We start from the raw sequence: 17863 nt of genomic DNA on the forward strand, positions 1-17863 counted from the left end.
CCACAGGACTGGAAAAGGTCAGTTTTCATTCCAGTCCCAAAGAAAGGCAATGCCAAAGAATACTCAAACTACCACACAATTGTACTCATTCACATGCTAATAAGGTAATTCTCAAAATTCTTCAAGCCAGGCTTCAACAATATGTGAACCGTGAACTTCCAAATATTCAAATTGGTTTTAGAAAAGGCAGAGGAACCAGAGATCAAATTGCCAATACCCGTTGGATTATTGAAAAAGCAAGAGAGTTACAGAAAAACATCTATTTCTGCTTTATTGACTATGCCAAAGCCTTTGACTATACGGGTCACCACAAACTGGAAAATTCTCAAAGAAATGGGAATACCAGACCACCTTGTCTGCCTCTTGAGAAATCTGTATGCAGGTCAGGAAGCAACAGTTAGAACTGGACATAGAAACAGACTGCTTCCAAATAGGAAAAGGAGTACGTCAAGGCTGTATATTGTCACCCTGCTTATTTAACTTCTATGCAGAGTACATCATGAGAAACGCTGGGCTGGATGAAGCACAAGCTGGAATCAAGATTGCCGGGAGAAATATCAATAACCTCAGATATGCAAATGACACCACCCTTATGGCAGAAAGTGAAGAGGAACTAAAGAGCCTCTTGATGAAAGTGAAAGAGAAGAGTGAAAAAGTTGGCTTAAAGCTCAATATTCAGAAAATATTAAGATCATGGCATCTGGTCCCATCACTTCATGGCAAATAGGTGGGGAAACACTGGAAACAGTGGCAGACTTTATCTTTTTGGGCTCCAAAATCACTGCAGATGGTGACTGCAGCCACGAAATAAAAAGATGCTTACTCCTTGGAAGAAAAGCTATGAACAACCTAGACAGGATATTAAAAAGCAGAGACATTACTTTGCCAACAAAGGTCCGTCTAGTCAAGGCTATGATTTTCCCCGTAGTCGTGTATGGATGTGAGAGTTTGACTATAAAGAAAGCTGAGTGCCGAAGAATTGATGCCTTTGAACTGTGGTGTTGGAGAAGACTCTTGAGAGTCCCTTGGACTGCAAGGAGGTCCAACCAGTCCATCCTAAAGGAAATCAGCCCTGAATGTTCATTGGAAGGACTGATGCTGAAGCTCAAACTCCAATACTTGGGCCATCTGATACGAAGAACTGACTCATTTGAAAAGACCCTGATGCTGGGAAAGATTGAAGGCGGGAGGAGAAGGGGATGACAGAGGATGAGATGGTTGGATGGCATCACTGACTCCATGGACATGAGTTTGAGTAAACTCTGGGAGTTGGTGATGGACAGGGAGGCCTGGCGTGCTGCAGTCCATGGGGTCGCAAAGAGTCAGACACGACTGAGTGACTGAACTGAGCTGAACTGTGGCCACAAAGATTCGTGGGACAAATTCCCACATTGACGGAGAGATGGGTAGAGACAGGAACTGTGCCAGAGCCTGGTGCGGCAGAAGCAGGGGGCTGGCAGAGTGTGAGAGGATGGAGCTGGACAGATCTCACAGGACAGATCTCACAGGACTGTGCAATGAGGAGGTGTTCTCTCCGAGTCATCCAATGAAGCGTCTCTGGGTGCTGAAGGGCAGGGTTGTGTGCCTTGAGGCAAGGCGGCCTCTGGAGATTTTGGAGACAAAGAGGGAAAGATGTTAGGGTCTGATTTGTATTTCCAGAGGGTAGGTTTGTTTCTCTGAGAAACGGTGATTCCTGTTTCCTCTCATTCTCACCACAGAAGGATGGATCTGGGTTAGACTCAGAGTGGGATTTACTGAAAGCATCATAGTACAGGTGTGCGGCTTGCTGAGGAACACAGAAGCCTCTGTCCCATGTTCTTAGGCATGCCTAACCCTCCAGGAGAGAGCAGATGCTGAACAAGAGGAAACTCTGTGGGTCCAGCTGAAATGTTCACAAAGTCAGCCACCAAATAAAGGAAAGGGAAACAGACATTTCCACCTGAATCCGACCAGAGAAACCTACCAGATAAGCAGGGACCATCTTGCCAGGCAGAGGGGTCTGGGCCACACCACAGCAGAAACCCCAGTGGGAGGAGGAGATGGGACACTTGGAGGAGGAGAGAGCGCTGTGGCTAAAGGCCGGGTGAGCACGGGCAACACCTGTACTGCCCAGAGAGTGAGCAGATCTCTGGAGACCAAGGAAGAAAGCACAGAGCCACCCCACACCCAGTGGTCCTCCTAGGTCCACAGGGCCTCCCGTGCATTGGTCTTCTCCTACCATTCTCATGGCCCTTTCTGAGAGACCCTGAAGAGCCTTTGTGATATCCGTGGTTGATGGGAGGCAGGCTTCAACAGATGGCCCCAAAAAGTAGCAGTGGCCACACAGTCATTCACATGGAGCTTCCACCCAGGGGTGAAGGAAGCATTGAGACACAGGAGCCAAGCAGAGCTCTACTGACAAGAGCCCATCACCCTACAAACACAGATGCTCCCACAGATGACAGAATCATGGGTTATCCATCCAACTGGGCAGATACAACAGCGTGTCACCATGGGGCTGGGGAAGCTCATTCCCTCTGCCCTGGAAAGAGCCAGATGGTTCTTCCTCTGAAATCAAGGGGTAATCAAACCTGTCCACCCTAAAGGAAATCAACCCTGAATATTCATTGGAAGGACTGATGCTGAAGCTGAAGCTCCAATACTTTGGCCACCTGATGCAAAGAGCTGACTCATTGGAAAAGACCCTGATGCTGAGAAAGATTGAGGGCAGGAGGAGAAGGGGATGACAGAGGATGAGATGGTTGGATGGCACCATTGACTCAATGGACATGAGTTTGAGCAAACTCCAGGAGATAGTGAAGGACAAGCAAGCCTGACATGCTTCAGTCCATGGGGTTGCAGAGAGTCTGACACAACTGAGTGACTGAACAACAATCACGAATAGTAACATGACTACATTTCAATCAGTTGCGACACATAAACATGTGTGTAACCAACAGCCCCATCAAACACAGAGCACTTCCTTCACCCCAGACCCTAGTAGTCCAGTAGAACTTTCCACAGGGACCAAAATGTTCTTATATCTAACCATCCAACATGGTAACCACAGGTCATGTCTAGCTAGTGTGACTAAGAAACCAAACTTTTCTCTCATTTTTTGTCATTTTGCTTAAATTAAATTGGCACATGTGGTGAGTGGGAACCATTTGGCAAAGCACAGCCTGAGATACATTTTCTCATGCCGCCTTTCGGTCAGGCCAGACCTCCCCTGAGAATGAGGAAACTATCCTGATTTCTGTATCTATCCACGGTGTTGCTGGGCCTTGGTCTCCATCAGAGGATTCGTGGTCACCCACACTGTATCAGGTCTCTCTTAAGCTCGCTGCCAGGGAGATCCCTGACCTTTGCAGCAGCAGACCACTCCTATTTCCATGTAGCATTCCTCTGCAAGAGTCAACACTGTTCATCCATGCTTCTGTGGATGCCTCCTTTGGTGGTTTCCAAGTTTTTCTCTGATGATCACAGCCCTGTGAATATTCTTGAGCACATCTTATTGTGTACATAAGCTTTTATATCTGCTGAGTAAATAGCCAAAAGCCTGCTGGAATGGTGGGCATGAGTTCAGTAGTGATTTTCACCTATATGATTTATTTACCCACTGCTGTGCCCCATCTGTGTGTGTGTGTGTGTGTGTGTGTGCTAAGTCGCTTCAGTCATGTCTGACTCTTGGTGACCCCATGGACTGTAGCCCACCAGGCTGCTCTGTCCATGGGATTCTCCAAGCAAGAATACTGGAGTGGGTTGCCATGCCCTCCTTCAGGGTGCCCCATCTCTAACTCCACTCTAACGGCAGAAAGCAGAGAGGAACTAAAGAGCCTCTTGATGAAGATGAAAGAGGAGAGTGAAAAAACTGGCTTGAAATTCAACATTCAAAAAACTAAGATCATGGCATCTGGTCCCATCACTTCATGGCATACAGAAGGGGGAAAGTGGAAGCAGTGACAGATTTTCCTTTCTTGGGCTCCAAAATTACTGCGGACAGGGACTGCAGCCATGAAATTGAAAGACACTTGCTCCTTGAAAGGAAAGCTATGACACCTAGACAGCATATTAAAGAACAAAGACGTCACCTTGTTGATAACAGTCCGTATAGTCAAAGCTATGGTTTTTCCAGCAGTCATGTACAGATGTGAGAGTTGGACCATAAAAAAAGCTGAGCACTGAAGAATTGATGCCTTCAAGTTGTGGTGCTGGAGAAGACTCTTGAGAGTCCCTTGGACCGCAAGGAGCTCAAAGCAGTCAATCCTAAAGGAAATCAACCATAAATATTCATTGGAAGGACTGATGCTGAAGCTCCAATACTTTGGCCACCTGACGCAAAGAGCTGACTCACTGGAAAAGACCCTGAGGCTGGGAAAAATTGAGGATAGGCGTAGAAGAGGATGGCAGATGATAAGATGGTTAGATAGCCTCATTGACTCAATGGACATGAACTTGAGCAACTCCAGGAGATAGTGAAGGACAGGGGAGCCCGGTATGCTGCAGTCCCTGAGCTGGACGTGACTTAGCTACTGAACAACAACATGCCCTATCTCACACTGCTCTAGAAGTGATTGTCCTCCTGCCACAGACCCAGCAGCACCTCCTCTGGGCAGCCCCTGTACTGACTCAGCATCATCTGTATCCTTGAGTTCTGTTCTCTGTGTTCCTGAACTGTTTCAGGGTGCTGCTATCTCCACACCATTGGAGCCAGGACCCCTGCGGTTGTGCAGAGAAGCAGGGAAGCCTCCACCACTTCCTTGATTTCTTTTCTGTCAATCCACGTGCACATCACGATGTTTCGTGCTAAGTGTCAGGTACAGGACAGGGACAGGCTTCCTGCATGGTAGAAACACATCTTGCCCAAGGGAAGGGCCTGTGTTCATCCTCCAAAGAAAGTTCACCCTAGGACAGGCCTGACTCCTGCTCCCGGTTCATGGGCCAGAAGGGCACTTCCCCTACTAACCAGGCCTCCTTGTCCTCCTCCCCCAGGTCCCTGGCTGTTGGGCCCCAGTACTCATCCCTGGGGACACAGCCCATCCTCTGCGCCAGCATCCCAGGCTTAGTACCCAAGCAGCTGCGTTTCTGCAGGAACTACGTGGAGATCATGCCCAGCGTGGCAGAGGGCATCAAAATCAGCATCCAGGAGTGCCAACACCAGTTCCGTGGCCGCCGTTGGAATTGCACCACCATCAACAACAGCCTGGCCATCTTTGGCCCTGTGCTGGACAAAGGTACAGGTGGTACCCATCATGGCTAGCCAGGCAGAGGCGGCAGCCCAGGGATGTGGGTGCAGCAGGGCTCAAACCAGCTTCCCCCTCAGTGGGAGTGGGCACAAGCCAGTTCATTTCCTTTCTGCCTCTGTTTCTCACCTGTGCTTAAGCATAGGAACAGCACTTCCAGTCAGGGGGCAGTGCTCGTTACTATAGGGATCGCCTGTGTGGGTCCTTTCCAATGCTCACCCACTCTGGAGGGTGCTCCTGGAGTTCGGGAAGGGTATAGGATCACACAGAGATTCCTCCTGCTTCCCCTTTCCCAAAAAACAGTTACACAGTTTCACAGGGACAGGATTAACCACTGCAGTTTTCCTGAAGAAGCCAGGACTTCAGGCAGGTCTTAGAGAGAAAATACAAAAACAAACAGAAAACACAAAAAAAGGGTGAGGGTTGGGGATCAGAGAGGCACACAGCAGAAGTTATCCAGGGTCCTGGAGCCCGGGAAGAAGAGGAAGATCTGGCAGGCTGGGTGTTGGTTAACTCTTGGGGAAGAGCAAATTTGTACAAGACATAGGAGTTTAAACAATAATAATCATGTGTTGTCGGTCCCAACATCTGCAGTGTGGGGAGATGCAGTAGGCAGGGCTGGTCTCTGGTAACAAGAGACAGAGAGACGAGCTGATCCTCATCTCTCTTACATGACTGGTGGCCCCTGCTGCTTCTGCACATGACCTGGGTTCGCTTAAATGCAGTGGCTGGGCCCTCCAGCAAGTGAGGAAAGAGGGAGGGAGAGAGAAAAAGAGAAAGAGGGAGAGAGAAAAAGAGAAAGAGGGAGAGAGGCTTCTTTCACTGAGCATAATGTTTTCAAGATGCATCCACCCGTAGTATGTTTTGGTACTGTATTCCTTTTTATGGCTGAATTATATTCCATTGTACAGATGGATCACATTTTATTTATCCAATCATCTGTTGATGGACAATTAGGTTGTTTCAAGCCTTTTATTCTCTGTTGTGAATAATGCTGATATTTCAAGTATCTGAATACCTGTTTTTCAATTCTTCTGGGTATATTCCTAGAAGTAGAATTGCATAGTAATTCTGTGTTTTGTGGAATTACCAAACTCTTTTTCCACAGCAACCTCACCATTTGCTCTCCCACCAGCAACACAAGAGGGTTCCAGTTTCTCCACATTATTGCCAATGTTTGTTATTCTTTATTTTTTTCTCCTTTAGCCCTCCCAGTAGATCTGAAGTGATGTCTCATTGTAATTTTTATTTGCACATCCCTTATAACTAATGATGTTGAGCATCTTTTCATGGGATTGTTGAGCATCTTTTCATGGGATTGTTGAACATCTGAGTGTCTTCTTTGGAGAAATGTCTATGCAAGTCCTTTGCCCAGTTTTTAATTGGGTTGTTTATGTTTCTATTGTTGAGTTGTTGGAGTTCTTTATTTATTTATTTATTTTAAATTTTATTTTATTTTTAAACTTTACATAATTGTATTAGTTTTGCAATATCTAACACTAGACACTTATCAGAAATATAATTTTCAAATATCTTCTCCCTTTATAGATTGTCTTTTCACTTTTATGACAGGGTCCTTTGATGTACAGAAGTTTTAAATTTTGATGACATTCAATTTACCTATTTAGATATCACATCAAAGTAAACATTGCCTAATCTACAGTTATGAAGTTTTACACTTATGTTTTCTCCTAAGAGTTTTATAGTTTTACTTCTTACATTTAGGTCTTTGATCTATTTTTAGTGAATTTTTGTATATAGTGAGAAGTTAAGTGTCAAGCCAGCTAAATTCTTTTGCATGTGGGAAACCAAGTATTTCAGCACCATCTGTTCAAAAGACTAGTCTCTCCCCTATTGAATAGTCTTGGCACCCTGGTTAAAAATCAGTTGTCCACGGATGTCTGGGTTTATTTCTGGACTTTCAGTTCTATTCCGTAGGTCTACCATTCTTCCAATACAACACTATTTTGATTTCTATAGTTTTATAGTATGCTTTAGAGTTGGGAAGTATAAGTTCTCCAACTTTATTTTTATTTTACAATTGCTTTGGCTTTGCTTGTTTTGGCTTTTGGAGAATCCCTTACAATTCCATATGAATTTTAGGGTTATTTTTTCATTTCTGCAAAAGAAGGTTTTTTGAATTTTAATGGAGATTGCATTGAATCTGTATATTAGTTTGAGAAGTATTGCCATCTTAACACTATTGTCTTCTAGTCCATGAACATGGGATTTTTCCATTTGTTTAGGTCTTCCTTAATTTTTCAGCCGTGTTTTATAGTTTTCAATGAATGAGCCTCATGCATCTTTGGTTAAGGCATTCCTAAGTATTTTACTCTTTTGATGCTACTATAAATGAAATCATTTCATTCCTTTTCAAATTGTTCACTATGTGTAGAAGTACAATTGATTTTTGTGTTTTGATCCTGTCTCCTGCAAATTTGATTACTTTTTTCATTAGCTGTGAGAGTTTGTGTAGATTCTTTAGAGTTTTCTATATATGAGATGAAGTCATCTGTGAATAGAAATGTTTTTGCTTTTTGCTTTCCAATTTGGATGCCTTTTCTTTCTTTTTCTTGCCTAATTGCTCTGGCTAGCACTTCCAATACTATGTTGAGTATGAGCAATGAGAGTGGGTACCCTTGTCTTCTTCCTGATCTTAGAGGGAGAGCTTTTAGTCTTTCACCATTGAGTACATGATGCTAGTCGTGAGTTTTTCATAACTTCCCTGTATTGGGTTAAGGAGATTGTCTTCTATTCCTAATCTGTTGAGTGTTTGTATCATGAAAAGGGTACTGCTGCTACTTCTGCTAAGTCACTTCAGTCGTGTCCGACTCTGTGTGACCTCATAGACGGCAGCCCACCAGGCTCCCCTGTCCCTGGGATTCTCCAGGCAAGAACACTGGAGTGGGTTGCCATTTCCTTCTCCAATGCATGAAAGTGAAAAGTGAAAGGGAAGTCGCTCAGTCGTATCCAACTCTTAGCGACCCCATGGACTGCAGCCCACCAGACTCCTCCAGCCATGGGATTCTCCAGGCAAGAGTACTGGAGTGGGGTGCCATCACCTTCTCTGAAAAAGGGTACTAGATTACATCAAATGCTCTTTCTGAATCAAGATGATCACGTGGTTTTGCCTTCATTCTGTTCACATGGCATTTCTTCTAAGAAATTCTTGCCCACAATAGTAGATATAATGGTCATCTGAATTAAATTCGACCATTCCGTCCATTTTAGTTCACTGATTCCTAACAAGTTGATGTTCACTCTTGCCATCTCCTGTTTGACCACTTCCAATTTACCTTGATTCATGGACCTAACATTCCAGGTTCCTATGCAATATTGTTCTTTACAGCATCGGACTTTACGGACACATCCACACCTGGGTGTCATTTTTGCTTTTGCTCAGCCTCTTCATTCCTCCTGGAGATATTTCTCCACTCTCCTCCAGTAGCACACTGGACTCCTACAGACCTGGGGGGTGGGGTCTCATCCTTCAGTGTCATATCTTTTTTGCCTTTTCATACTGTCCAAGGGGTTTTCAAGGCAAGAATGCTGAAGTGGTTTGCCATTCCCTTCTCCAGTGGACCACATTTTATCAGATCTCTGTACCATGACCTATCTGTCTTGGGTGGCCCAACATGGCCTGATTCATTGTTTCATTGAGTTACCCAAGGAGGCTGTGGTCCATGTGATCATTTTGGTTAGTTTTCCGTGATTGTGGTTTTCATTCTGTCTGCCCCTCTGATGAGGGCAAAAGGCTTGTGCAAGCTTCCTGATGGGAGGGACTTGTGGGGAAAACTGGATCTTGCTCTGGTGGGTAAGGTGATGCTCAGTAAATCTTCAATGCAATTTTCTGCTGATCTGAGGCTGTGCTCCTTCTCTGTGGTTTGGCCTGAGACAGCCCAGTCCTAGAGTCTGCAGTCTCTATGGTTGGCTATAGGCTCGATGGCAGGCTCTAGGCTCTATGGTAGGGGTAATGGCGACCTCTTCCAAGAGGACTTATGCCAGCATGCTGCACCTCCCAGGACTACTGCTGCCAATGCCCCGATCCTGAGGCCAGCCGCTGTCGACCCACGCCTCTGCTGGAGACTCCCAGACTCTCACAGGCAAGTCTGGCTGAGTCTCTCGTGGGGTCACTGTTCATTTCTCTTGAGTCCTGGTACACACAAGGTTTTGTCTCTGCCCTCCAAGAGTTTGTTTTCCCTGTTCTGTGGAAGTTCTGTAATCAAATCCCATTGACCTGCAAATTCCCTGGGAATATTCAGTCTCTTTGCTGAATCCCCAGGTTGGGGAAGTCTGTTGTAGGGCCTGGAGCTTTCATAACAGTGCAAGAACTTCTTTGGTATAATTGTTCTCCAGTTTATAGATCGCCCACCCATTGGCTCTTTGGTAAGGTTGATGGCAACCTCCTCCAAGAGGATTTATGCCACATGCCATGCCTCCCAGGACTGCTGCTGCCAGTGCCCCTGTCCCTGAGACTGGCCACTGCTGACCCATGCTTCCACAGGGGACCCTCAGACACTAACAGGCAGGTCTGGCTTAGTCTCCTGTGCGATCACTGCTTCTTTCCCTGGGTCCTGGTGCACACAAGGTTTTGTCTGGGACCTCCAAGAGTCTTTGGCGGGTATGAGGTTTGATTTTAAACATGATTGCACCCTCTCTACTGTCTTATTGTGGCTTCTCCTTTGTCCTTGGACATGGGGTATCTTTTTTTGGTGGGTTCCAACATCCTCCTGTTGATGGTTGTTCAGCAACCAGTTGCAATTTTGGTGTTCTCTCTGGAAACTGAGTGCACATCCTTCAATTTTTCTTATATATATATATATGCAAGATTATATATATATACATTAATATACAGTATTTGTTTGTCTCTTTGACCTACTTCACTCTGTATAACAGGCTCTAGGTTCATCATCTCAATTCAGCTGACTCAAATTCATTCCTTTTTATGGCTGAGTAATAGGCCATTGTATAATATGACCACATCTTCTTATTCATTCACCTGTTGATGGCCATCTAGGTTGCTTCCATGGCCTGGCTATTGTAAATAGTGCTACAATGAACATTGGGGTACATGTGTCTTTTTCAGTTATGGTTTTCTCAGGGTATATAACCAGTAGTGGGATTGCTGGGTCATATGGTAGTTCTATGTTTAATTTTTTAAGGAAACTCCATACTGTTCTCCATAGTGGCTATACCAATTCTTTTTCTCCACACTCTCTCCAGCATTTATTACTTATGGACTTTTTGATGATGACAATTCTGACTGGTGTCGGTTGATACCTCTTTGTAGTTTTGATTTAGTATTTCTCTAAAAATTAGTGATATTCAGCATCTTTTCATGTGTCTTTTGGCCATCTATATGTCTTTGGAGAGATGTCTATTTAGGTCTTCCACTCATTTTTTGATTGGATTTTTTTCTTTTATGTTGAGCTCCATGAGCTGTTTGTATATTTTGGAGATGTTATTTGTATATATTAATTATATATATAATTTGTATATTTGTATATGTTAATTATTATTAATATTATATAAAATTATTAATTATATAAATTAATATATTATTTTGTATATATTGTATATATTAATATACATATTAGCTATGCATATAGCTAATATTTGTATATATTAATTTATTTGTATATATTAATTTCCCTTTCTGCTCTATTTGTATATATTAATCCTTTGTCTGTTGCTTAATTTGCAAATATTTTTACCCATTCTACTGGAGTTTCCCTGGTGGCTCAGATGATAAAGAATGTGCCTGCAATGCAGGAGGGTTTCCCTGATAGCTCAGGTGGTGAAGAATCTACCTGCAATCCTAGAGACCCCAGTTTGATTCCTGGGTCAGGAAGATCCACTAGAGAAGGGATAGGCTACCCACTCCAGTATTCTTGGGCTTCCCTTGTAGCTCAGCTGGTGAAAAATCCACCTGCAATGCAGGAGACCTGGGTTCAATCGCTGGGTTGGGAAGATCCTCTGGAGAAGGGAAAGACTACCCACTCCAGTATTCTGGCATAGAGAATTCCATGGACTGTATAGTCCAGGGGGTTGCAAAGAGTCAGACATGACTGCAATGTAGGAGTCAGGTTTGACCCCTGGGTTTGGAAGGTCCCCTGTAGAAGAAAATGGCAACCCACTCCAGCATACTTGCCTGGAAAATCCCATGGATAGAGGAGCCTGGTGGGCTACAGTCCATGGGGTCACAAAGAGTTGAACGCGACTCAGCGACTAACACTTTTTTTCCTTTACCCATTCTGAGGGTTGTCTTTTCATTTTGTTCATGGTTTCCTTTCCTGTGAAAAAACTTTTAAGTTTAATTAGGTCCCATTTGTTTATTTTTCTTTTTACATTTTCATTATTCTAGAAGGTGCAAGAACTTGTTTGCAAAAAAAGATCTTGCTGTGATTTATGTCAAAGATTGTTTTTCTCTATGTTTTCCTCTAAGAGTTTTATAGTGTCTGGACTTACATTTAGGTCTTTAATCCGTTTTAAGTTTCCTTTTGTGTATGATGTTGCTGCTGCTGCTGCTGCTAAGTTGCTTCAGTCGTGTGACCCCATAGATGGCAGCCCACCAGGCTCCCCTGTCCCTGGGATTCTCCAGACAAGAACACTGGAGTGGGTTGCCATTTCCTTCTCCAATGCATGAAAGTGAAAAGTGAAAGTGAAGTCGCTCAGTTGTGTCCGACTCTTAGCAACCCCATGGACTGCAGCCTACCACGCTGCTCCATCCATGGGATTTTCCAGGCAAGAGTATTGGAGTGGGGTGCCATTGCCTTCTCCAGTATGATGTTAGGGAGTATTCTAATTTCATTATTTTACATGTGGCTGTCTAGATTTCCCAGCACCATTTATTGAAGAGGCTATCTTTTCTCCACTGTATATTTTTGCCTCCTTTGTCATAGATTAGGTGACCATAGGTGCATGGGTTAACTTATGGGCTTTCTATCCTGTACCATGGATCTATTTCTCTGTTTTTGTACCAGTACCATACTGTCTTGATTACTGTAGCTTTGCAGTATAGTTTGAAGTTTGGAAGCCTGAATCCTCTAGCTCCATTTTTCTTTCTCAAGATTACTTTGGCTCTTTGGGGTGTCTTCATACAGACTGTAAAAATTTTTGTTCTAATTCTATGAAGAATGCCATTGGTAATTTGATAGGAATTCCATGGAATCTGTAGTTTGCTTTAGGCAATATACTCATTTTCATTATATTGATTCTTTCAATCCAAGAACATCATATTTCTCTCCATCTGTTTGTGTCCTCCTTGATTTTCATCAGTGTTTTATAGTTTTTGGAATACAGGTCTTTTGCCTTATTAGGTTGGTTTTGTTATTAGTGTGTAGGAATGCAGGAGATTTCTATGCATTAATTTTGTATCCTACAACTTTACCAAATTCACTGACTATGTCCAGTAGTTTTCTGGTGGCATCTTAGGATTTTCTACATATATAGTATCATGTCATCTGAAAACAATGACAGTTTTACTTCTTCTTTTCCAACTTGGATTCCTTTTATTTCTTTTTCTTCTCTAATATCCATGGCAAGGACTTCCAAAACAATGTTGATGAGAATGGACATTCTTGTCTTGTTCCTGATATTAGGGGAAACGCTTTCAGTTTTTCACCATTGAAAATGATGTTTGTTATATATTGCCTTTTTATGTTGAGTTTCCCTCTATGCTCATTTCCTGGAGAGTATCATAGATGGTTGCTGAATTTTGTGAAAAGCTTTCTCTGCATCTATTGAGATGATCATATGGTTTTTATTCTTTAATTTGTTAATATGGTCTATCACTGCATAGACTATCACACTGATTGACTTGTGTACATTGAAAGATTTGTGTATATTTCTGGGATAAATCCCACTTGATCATGGTGTATAATCCTTTTAATGTATTATTGGATTCTGTTGGCTAGTATGTTTTTAAGCATTTCCCAATGATTTTAAATCAATTTATTTGTAAAAACAGAAAAAGGAAAGAAAGAAATAAAACCATTCACAGTAGTACAGTCGATACAGTTGCTAAGGCATTAATAACTTATAAAAGACATAGTAGCTAGATACGTGGAAAAGGAAATGGCAACCCACTCCAGTGTTTTTGCCTGGAGAATCCCAGGGATGGCACAGCCTGGTGGGCTGCCGTCTATGGGGTCGCACAGAGTCAGACACGACTGAAGCGACTTAGCAGCAGCAGCAGCAGCTAGATAAGTGTGTGTGTTCACTTGCTAAGTCATGTCCAACTCTGCAACCACATAGACCACAGCAGCCAGACTTCCTTGTCCTTCACCATCTCCCGGAGTTTACTCAGATTCACGTTCATTGAGTCAGTGATGCTATCTAACCATTTTGTCGTCCTCCATCCTCTTCTCCTTTTGCCTACAATCTTTCCCAGCATCAGGTCTTTTCCAATAGGACAGTACTTCACATAGGTGGCCAAAGTATTGGAACTTCAGCTTCAGCATCAGTCCTTCCAATGACTATTCAGAGTTGATTTCTTGTGGAATTGACTGGTTTGATCTCCTTGCAGTCCAAGGGACTCTCAAGAGTCTTCTCCAGCACCAAAATTTGAAAGCATCAATTCTTCAGTGCTCAGCCTTCTTTTTGAAGAAAGAAATGGCAACTCACTCCAGTGTTCTTATCTGGAGAATCCCATGAAAAGAAGAGCCTGGCTGGCTACAGATTATGGGGTTGCAAAGAGTCAGCCATGACTCAGCAGTTAGAAAACAACAACAGCCTTCTTTATGGTCCGACTCTCACGTCCATACGTGACTACTGGAAAAAGCAGAGCTTTTACTATATGGACCTTTGTCGGCAAAATGATGTCTCTGCTTTTTAATACTCTGTCTAGGTTTGTCACAGCTTTCCCTCCCAGGAGCAAGCATCTTTTATTATCACAGCTACAGTCACCATCCACAGTGATTTTGGAGCCCAATAAAATATAATATGTCACTGCTTCCACTTTTTCCTCTTCTATATGCCATGAAGTGATGGGACCGGATGCCATGATCTTAGTTTTTTGAATGTTGAATTGTAATCTAGGCTTTTCACTCTCCTATTTCACTTTCTTCAAGATGCCCTTTAGTTCCTCTTCACTTTCTGCCATTACAGTGGTATTATCTGCATATCTGAGGTTGCTGATATTTCTCCTGGTAATCTTGATTCCAGCTTGAGTTATCCAGGCTGGCATTTCCCATGATGTACTCTACATATACATTAAATAAGCAAGATGACAATATACAGCCTTGGTGTACTCCTTTACCATTTTGAACCAGTCTGTTCTATATCTGTTTCTAACTGTTGCTTTTTGACCTGCATACAGGTTTCTTAGGAGATAAGTAAGGTGGTCTGGTATTCCCATCTCTTCAAGAATTTTCCACAGTTTATTGTGAACCACACAATCAAAGATTTTAATGTACTTAATAAAGCATAAGTAGATGCTTTTCTGAAATTCCCTTGCTTTCTCTATGATCCAAGAAATATTGGCAATATAATCTCTGGTTCCTTTGCCTTTTCTAAATCCAGCTTATACATCTGGAAGTTCTCAGTTCACGTACTGCTGAAGCCTAGCTTGAAGAATTTTGAACATAACCTTTCTAGCATGTGATATGAGCACAGTTGTAAGGTAGTTTGAACATTCTTTGGCTCTACACATGGACATCACCAGATAGTCAATACCAAAATTAGATTGATTATATCCATTACAGACGAAGATGGAGAAGCTCTATACAGTCCATAAACACAAGACCTGGAGCTCACTGCAGCTCAGATCATCAGCCCCTTATTGCCAAACGCAGGCTTGAACTGAAGAAAATAGGAGAAACCATTCAGGTTTGACCTAAATCAAATCCCTTATGATTATACCATCAGTTCAGATCAGTTCAGTCACTCAGTCAAGTCCAACTCTGTGACCCCATGAATCGCAGCACGCCAGGCCTCCCTGTCCATCACTAACTCGCGGAATTCACCCAAACTCATGTGCATCGAGTTGGTGATGCCATCCAGCCATCTCATCCTCTGTTGTCCACTTCTCCTCCTGCCCCCAATCCCTCCCAGCATCAGGGTCTTTTCCAATGAGTCAACTCTTCACATGAGGTGGCCAAAGTACTGGAGTTTCAGCTTCAGCATCAGTCCTTCCAATGAACACCCAGGACTGGTCTCCTTTAGGTTGGACTGGTTGGATCTCCTTGCAGTCCAAGGGACTCTCAAGAGTCTTCTCCAACACCACAGTTCAAAAGCATCAATTCTTCGGTGCTCAGCTTTCCTCACAGTCCAACTCTCACATCCATACATGATCACTGGAAAAACCATAGCCTTAACTAGACAGACCTTTGTTGGCAAAGTAATATCTCTGCTTTTTAATATGCTATCTAGGTAGGTCATACTTTCCTTCCAAGGAGTAAGCGTCTTTTAATTTCATGGCTGCAGTCACCATCTGCAGTGATTTTGGAGCCCAAAAAATAAAGTCTGACACTGCTTCCACTGTTTCTCCATCTATTTCCCATGAAGTGATGAGACCAGGTGCCATGATCTTAGTTTTCTGAATGTTGAGTTTTAAGCCAATCTTTTCACTCTCCTCTTTCACTTTCATCAAGAGGCTTTTGAGTTCCTCTTCACTTTCTGCCATAAGGTTGGTGTCATCTGCATATCTGAGGTTATTGATATTTCTCCTGGAAATCTTGATCCCAGCTTGTGCTTCATCCAGCCCAGAATTTCTCATGATGTACTCTACATATAAGTTAAATAAGCAGGGTGACAATATACAGCCTTGATGTACTCCTTTTCCTATTTGGAACCAGTCTGTTGTTCCATGGCCAGTTCTAACTGTTGCTTCCTGACCTGCATATAGGTTTCTCAAGAGGCAGGTCAGGTGGTCTGGTATTCCCATCTCTTTCAGAATTTTCCACAGTTTATTGTGATCCACACAGTCAAAGGCTTTGGCATAGTCAATAAAGCAGAAATAGATGTTTTTCTGGAACTCTCTTGCTTTTTCCATGATCCAGCGGATGTTGGCAATTTGATCTCTGGTTCCTCTGCCTTTTCTAAAACCAGCTTCAACATCAGGAAGTTCACGGTTCACGTATTGCTGAAGCCTGGCTTGGAGAATTTTGAGCATTACTTTACTAGTGTGTGAGATGAGTGCAATTGTGCGGTAGTTTGAGCATTCTTTGGCATTGCCTTTCTTTGGGATTGGATTGAAAACTGACCTTTTCCAGTCCTGTGGCCACTACTGAGTTTTCCAAATTTGCTGGCATATTGAGTGCAGCACTTTCATGGCATCATCTTTCAGGATTTGAAACAGCTCAACTGGAACTCCATCACCTCCACTAGCTTGTTCGTAGTGATGCTTTCTAAGGCCGACTTGACTTCACATTCCAGGATGTCTGGCTCTAGGTCAGTGATCACACCATTGGGATTATCTGGGTCGTGAAGATCTTTTTTGTACAGTTCTTCTGTGTATTCTTGCCACCTCTTCTTAATATCTTCTGCTTCTGTTAGGTCCATACCATTTGTGTCCTTTATCGAGCCCATCTTTGCATGAAATGTTCCCTTGGTATCTCTAATTTTCTTGAAGAGATCCCTAGTCTTCCCCATTCTGTTGTTTTCCTCTATTTCCTTGTATTGATCACCGAGGATCATACCATAGAGGCGACCAATAGATTCAAAGGCTTAGATCTGGTCAATAGAGTGCCTGAAGAATTATGGACAGAGATTCATAACATTGTACAGGAGGCAGGGACCAAAACCAACTGAAAGAAAAAAATGCAAGAAGGCAAAGTGGTTGTCTGAGGAGGCTGTACAAATAGCTGAGAAATGAAGAAAAGCCAAAGTCAAGGGAGAAAGGAAAAAATACCCAACTGAATGCAGAGTTCCAGAGAATAGCAAGGAGAGAAAAGAAGGCCTCCTTAAGTGAACAATGCAAAGAAAGAGGAAAATAATAGAATGGCAAAGACTAGAAATCTCTTTAAGAGAATTGGAGATATCAAGGTACAATTTCATGCAAAGATGGGCACGATAAAGGACAGAAACAGTAAAGACCTAATAGAAGCAGAAGAAGTTAAGAAGAGGTGGAAAGAGTTTTGTTGTTTTTGTTCAGTCACTCAGCCATGTCCAACTCTGCAACCCCTTGAACTGCAGCACGCCAGGCTTCCCTGTCCTTCGCTATCTCCTGGAGTAGGCTCAAAATCATGTCCATTGAGTCGGTGATACCATCCAACCATCTCATTCTCTGTTGTCCACTTCTCCTCCTACCTTCAATCTTTCCCAGCATCAGACTCTTTTCTAATGAATCAGCTTTTCCCATCAGGTGGCCAAAGTATTGGAGGTTCAGCTTTAGCATCAGTTCAAAAGCATCAGTTCTTTGGCGCTCAGCCTTCTTTATAGTCCAACCCTCACATCCATACATGACTACTGGAAAAACCATAGTTTGACTCTATAGACCTTTGCTGGCAAAGTGATGCCTGCTTTTTAATATGCTGTCTAGTTTGGTCATAGCTTTTCTTCCAAGAAGCAAGAATCTTTTAATTTCATGGCTGCAGTCACTGTCTGCAGTGATTTTGGAGCCCAAGAAAATAAAGTCTGTCACTGTTTCCATTGTTTCCCCATCTATTTGTCATGAAGTGATGGGACCAGATGCCATGATC

General features: G+C 43.1%; 1 protein-coding gene across 2 annotated transcripts in view; it reads left to right on the forward strand.

The window, feature by feature from the left end:
- WNT3A (Wnt family member 3A) overlaps positions 1–17863 on the forward strand; it is a 72647-nt gene that overhangs the window by 18630 nt on the left and 36154 nt on the right. For both annotated transcript variants that reach the window (XM_005893879.3, XM_070374804.1), the window contains exon 2: positions 4972–5213. In XM_005893879.3, the coding sequence (XP_005893941.2) occupies positions 4972–5213 (242 nt within the window). The remainder of the gene's footprint in view (positions 1–4971; positions 5214–17863) is intronic.

The sequence above is a fragment of the Bos mutus genome, chromosome 7 (genome assembly GCF_027580195.1).
Source record: "Bos mutus isolate GX-2022 chromosome 7, NWIPB_WYAK_1.1, whole genome shotgun sequence".
Lineage (NCBI taxonomy): Eukaryota > Metazoa > Chordata > Mammalia > Artiodactyla > Bovidae > Bos > Bos mutus.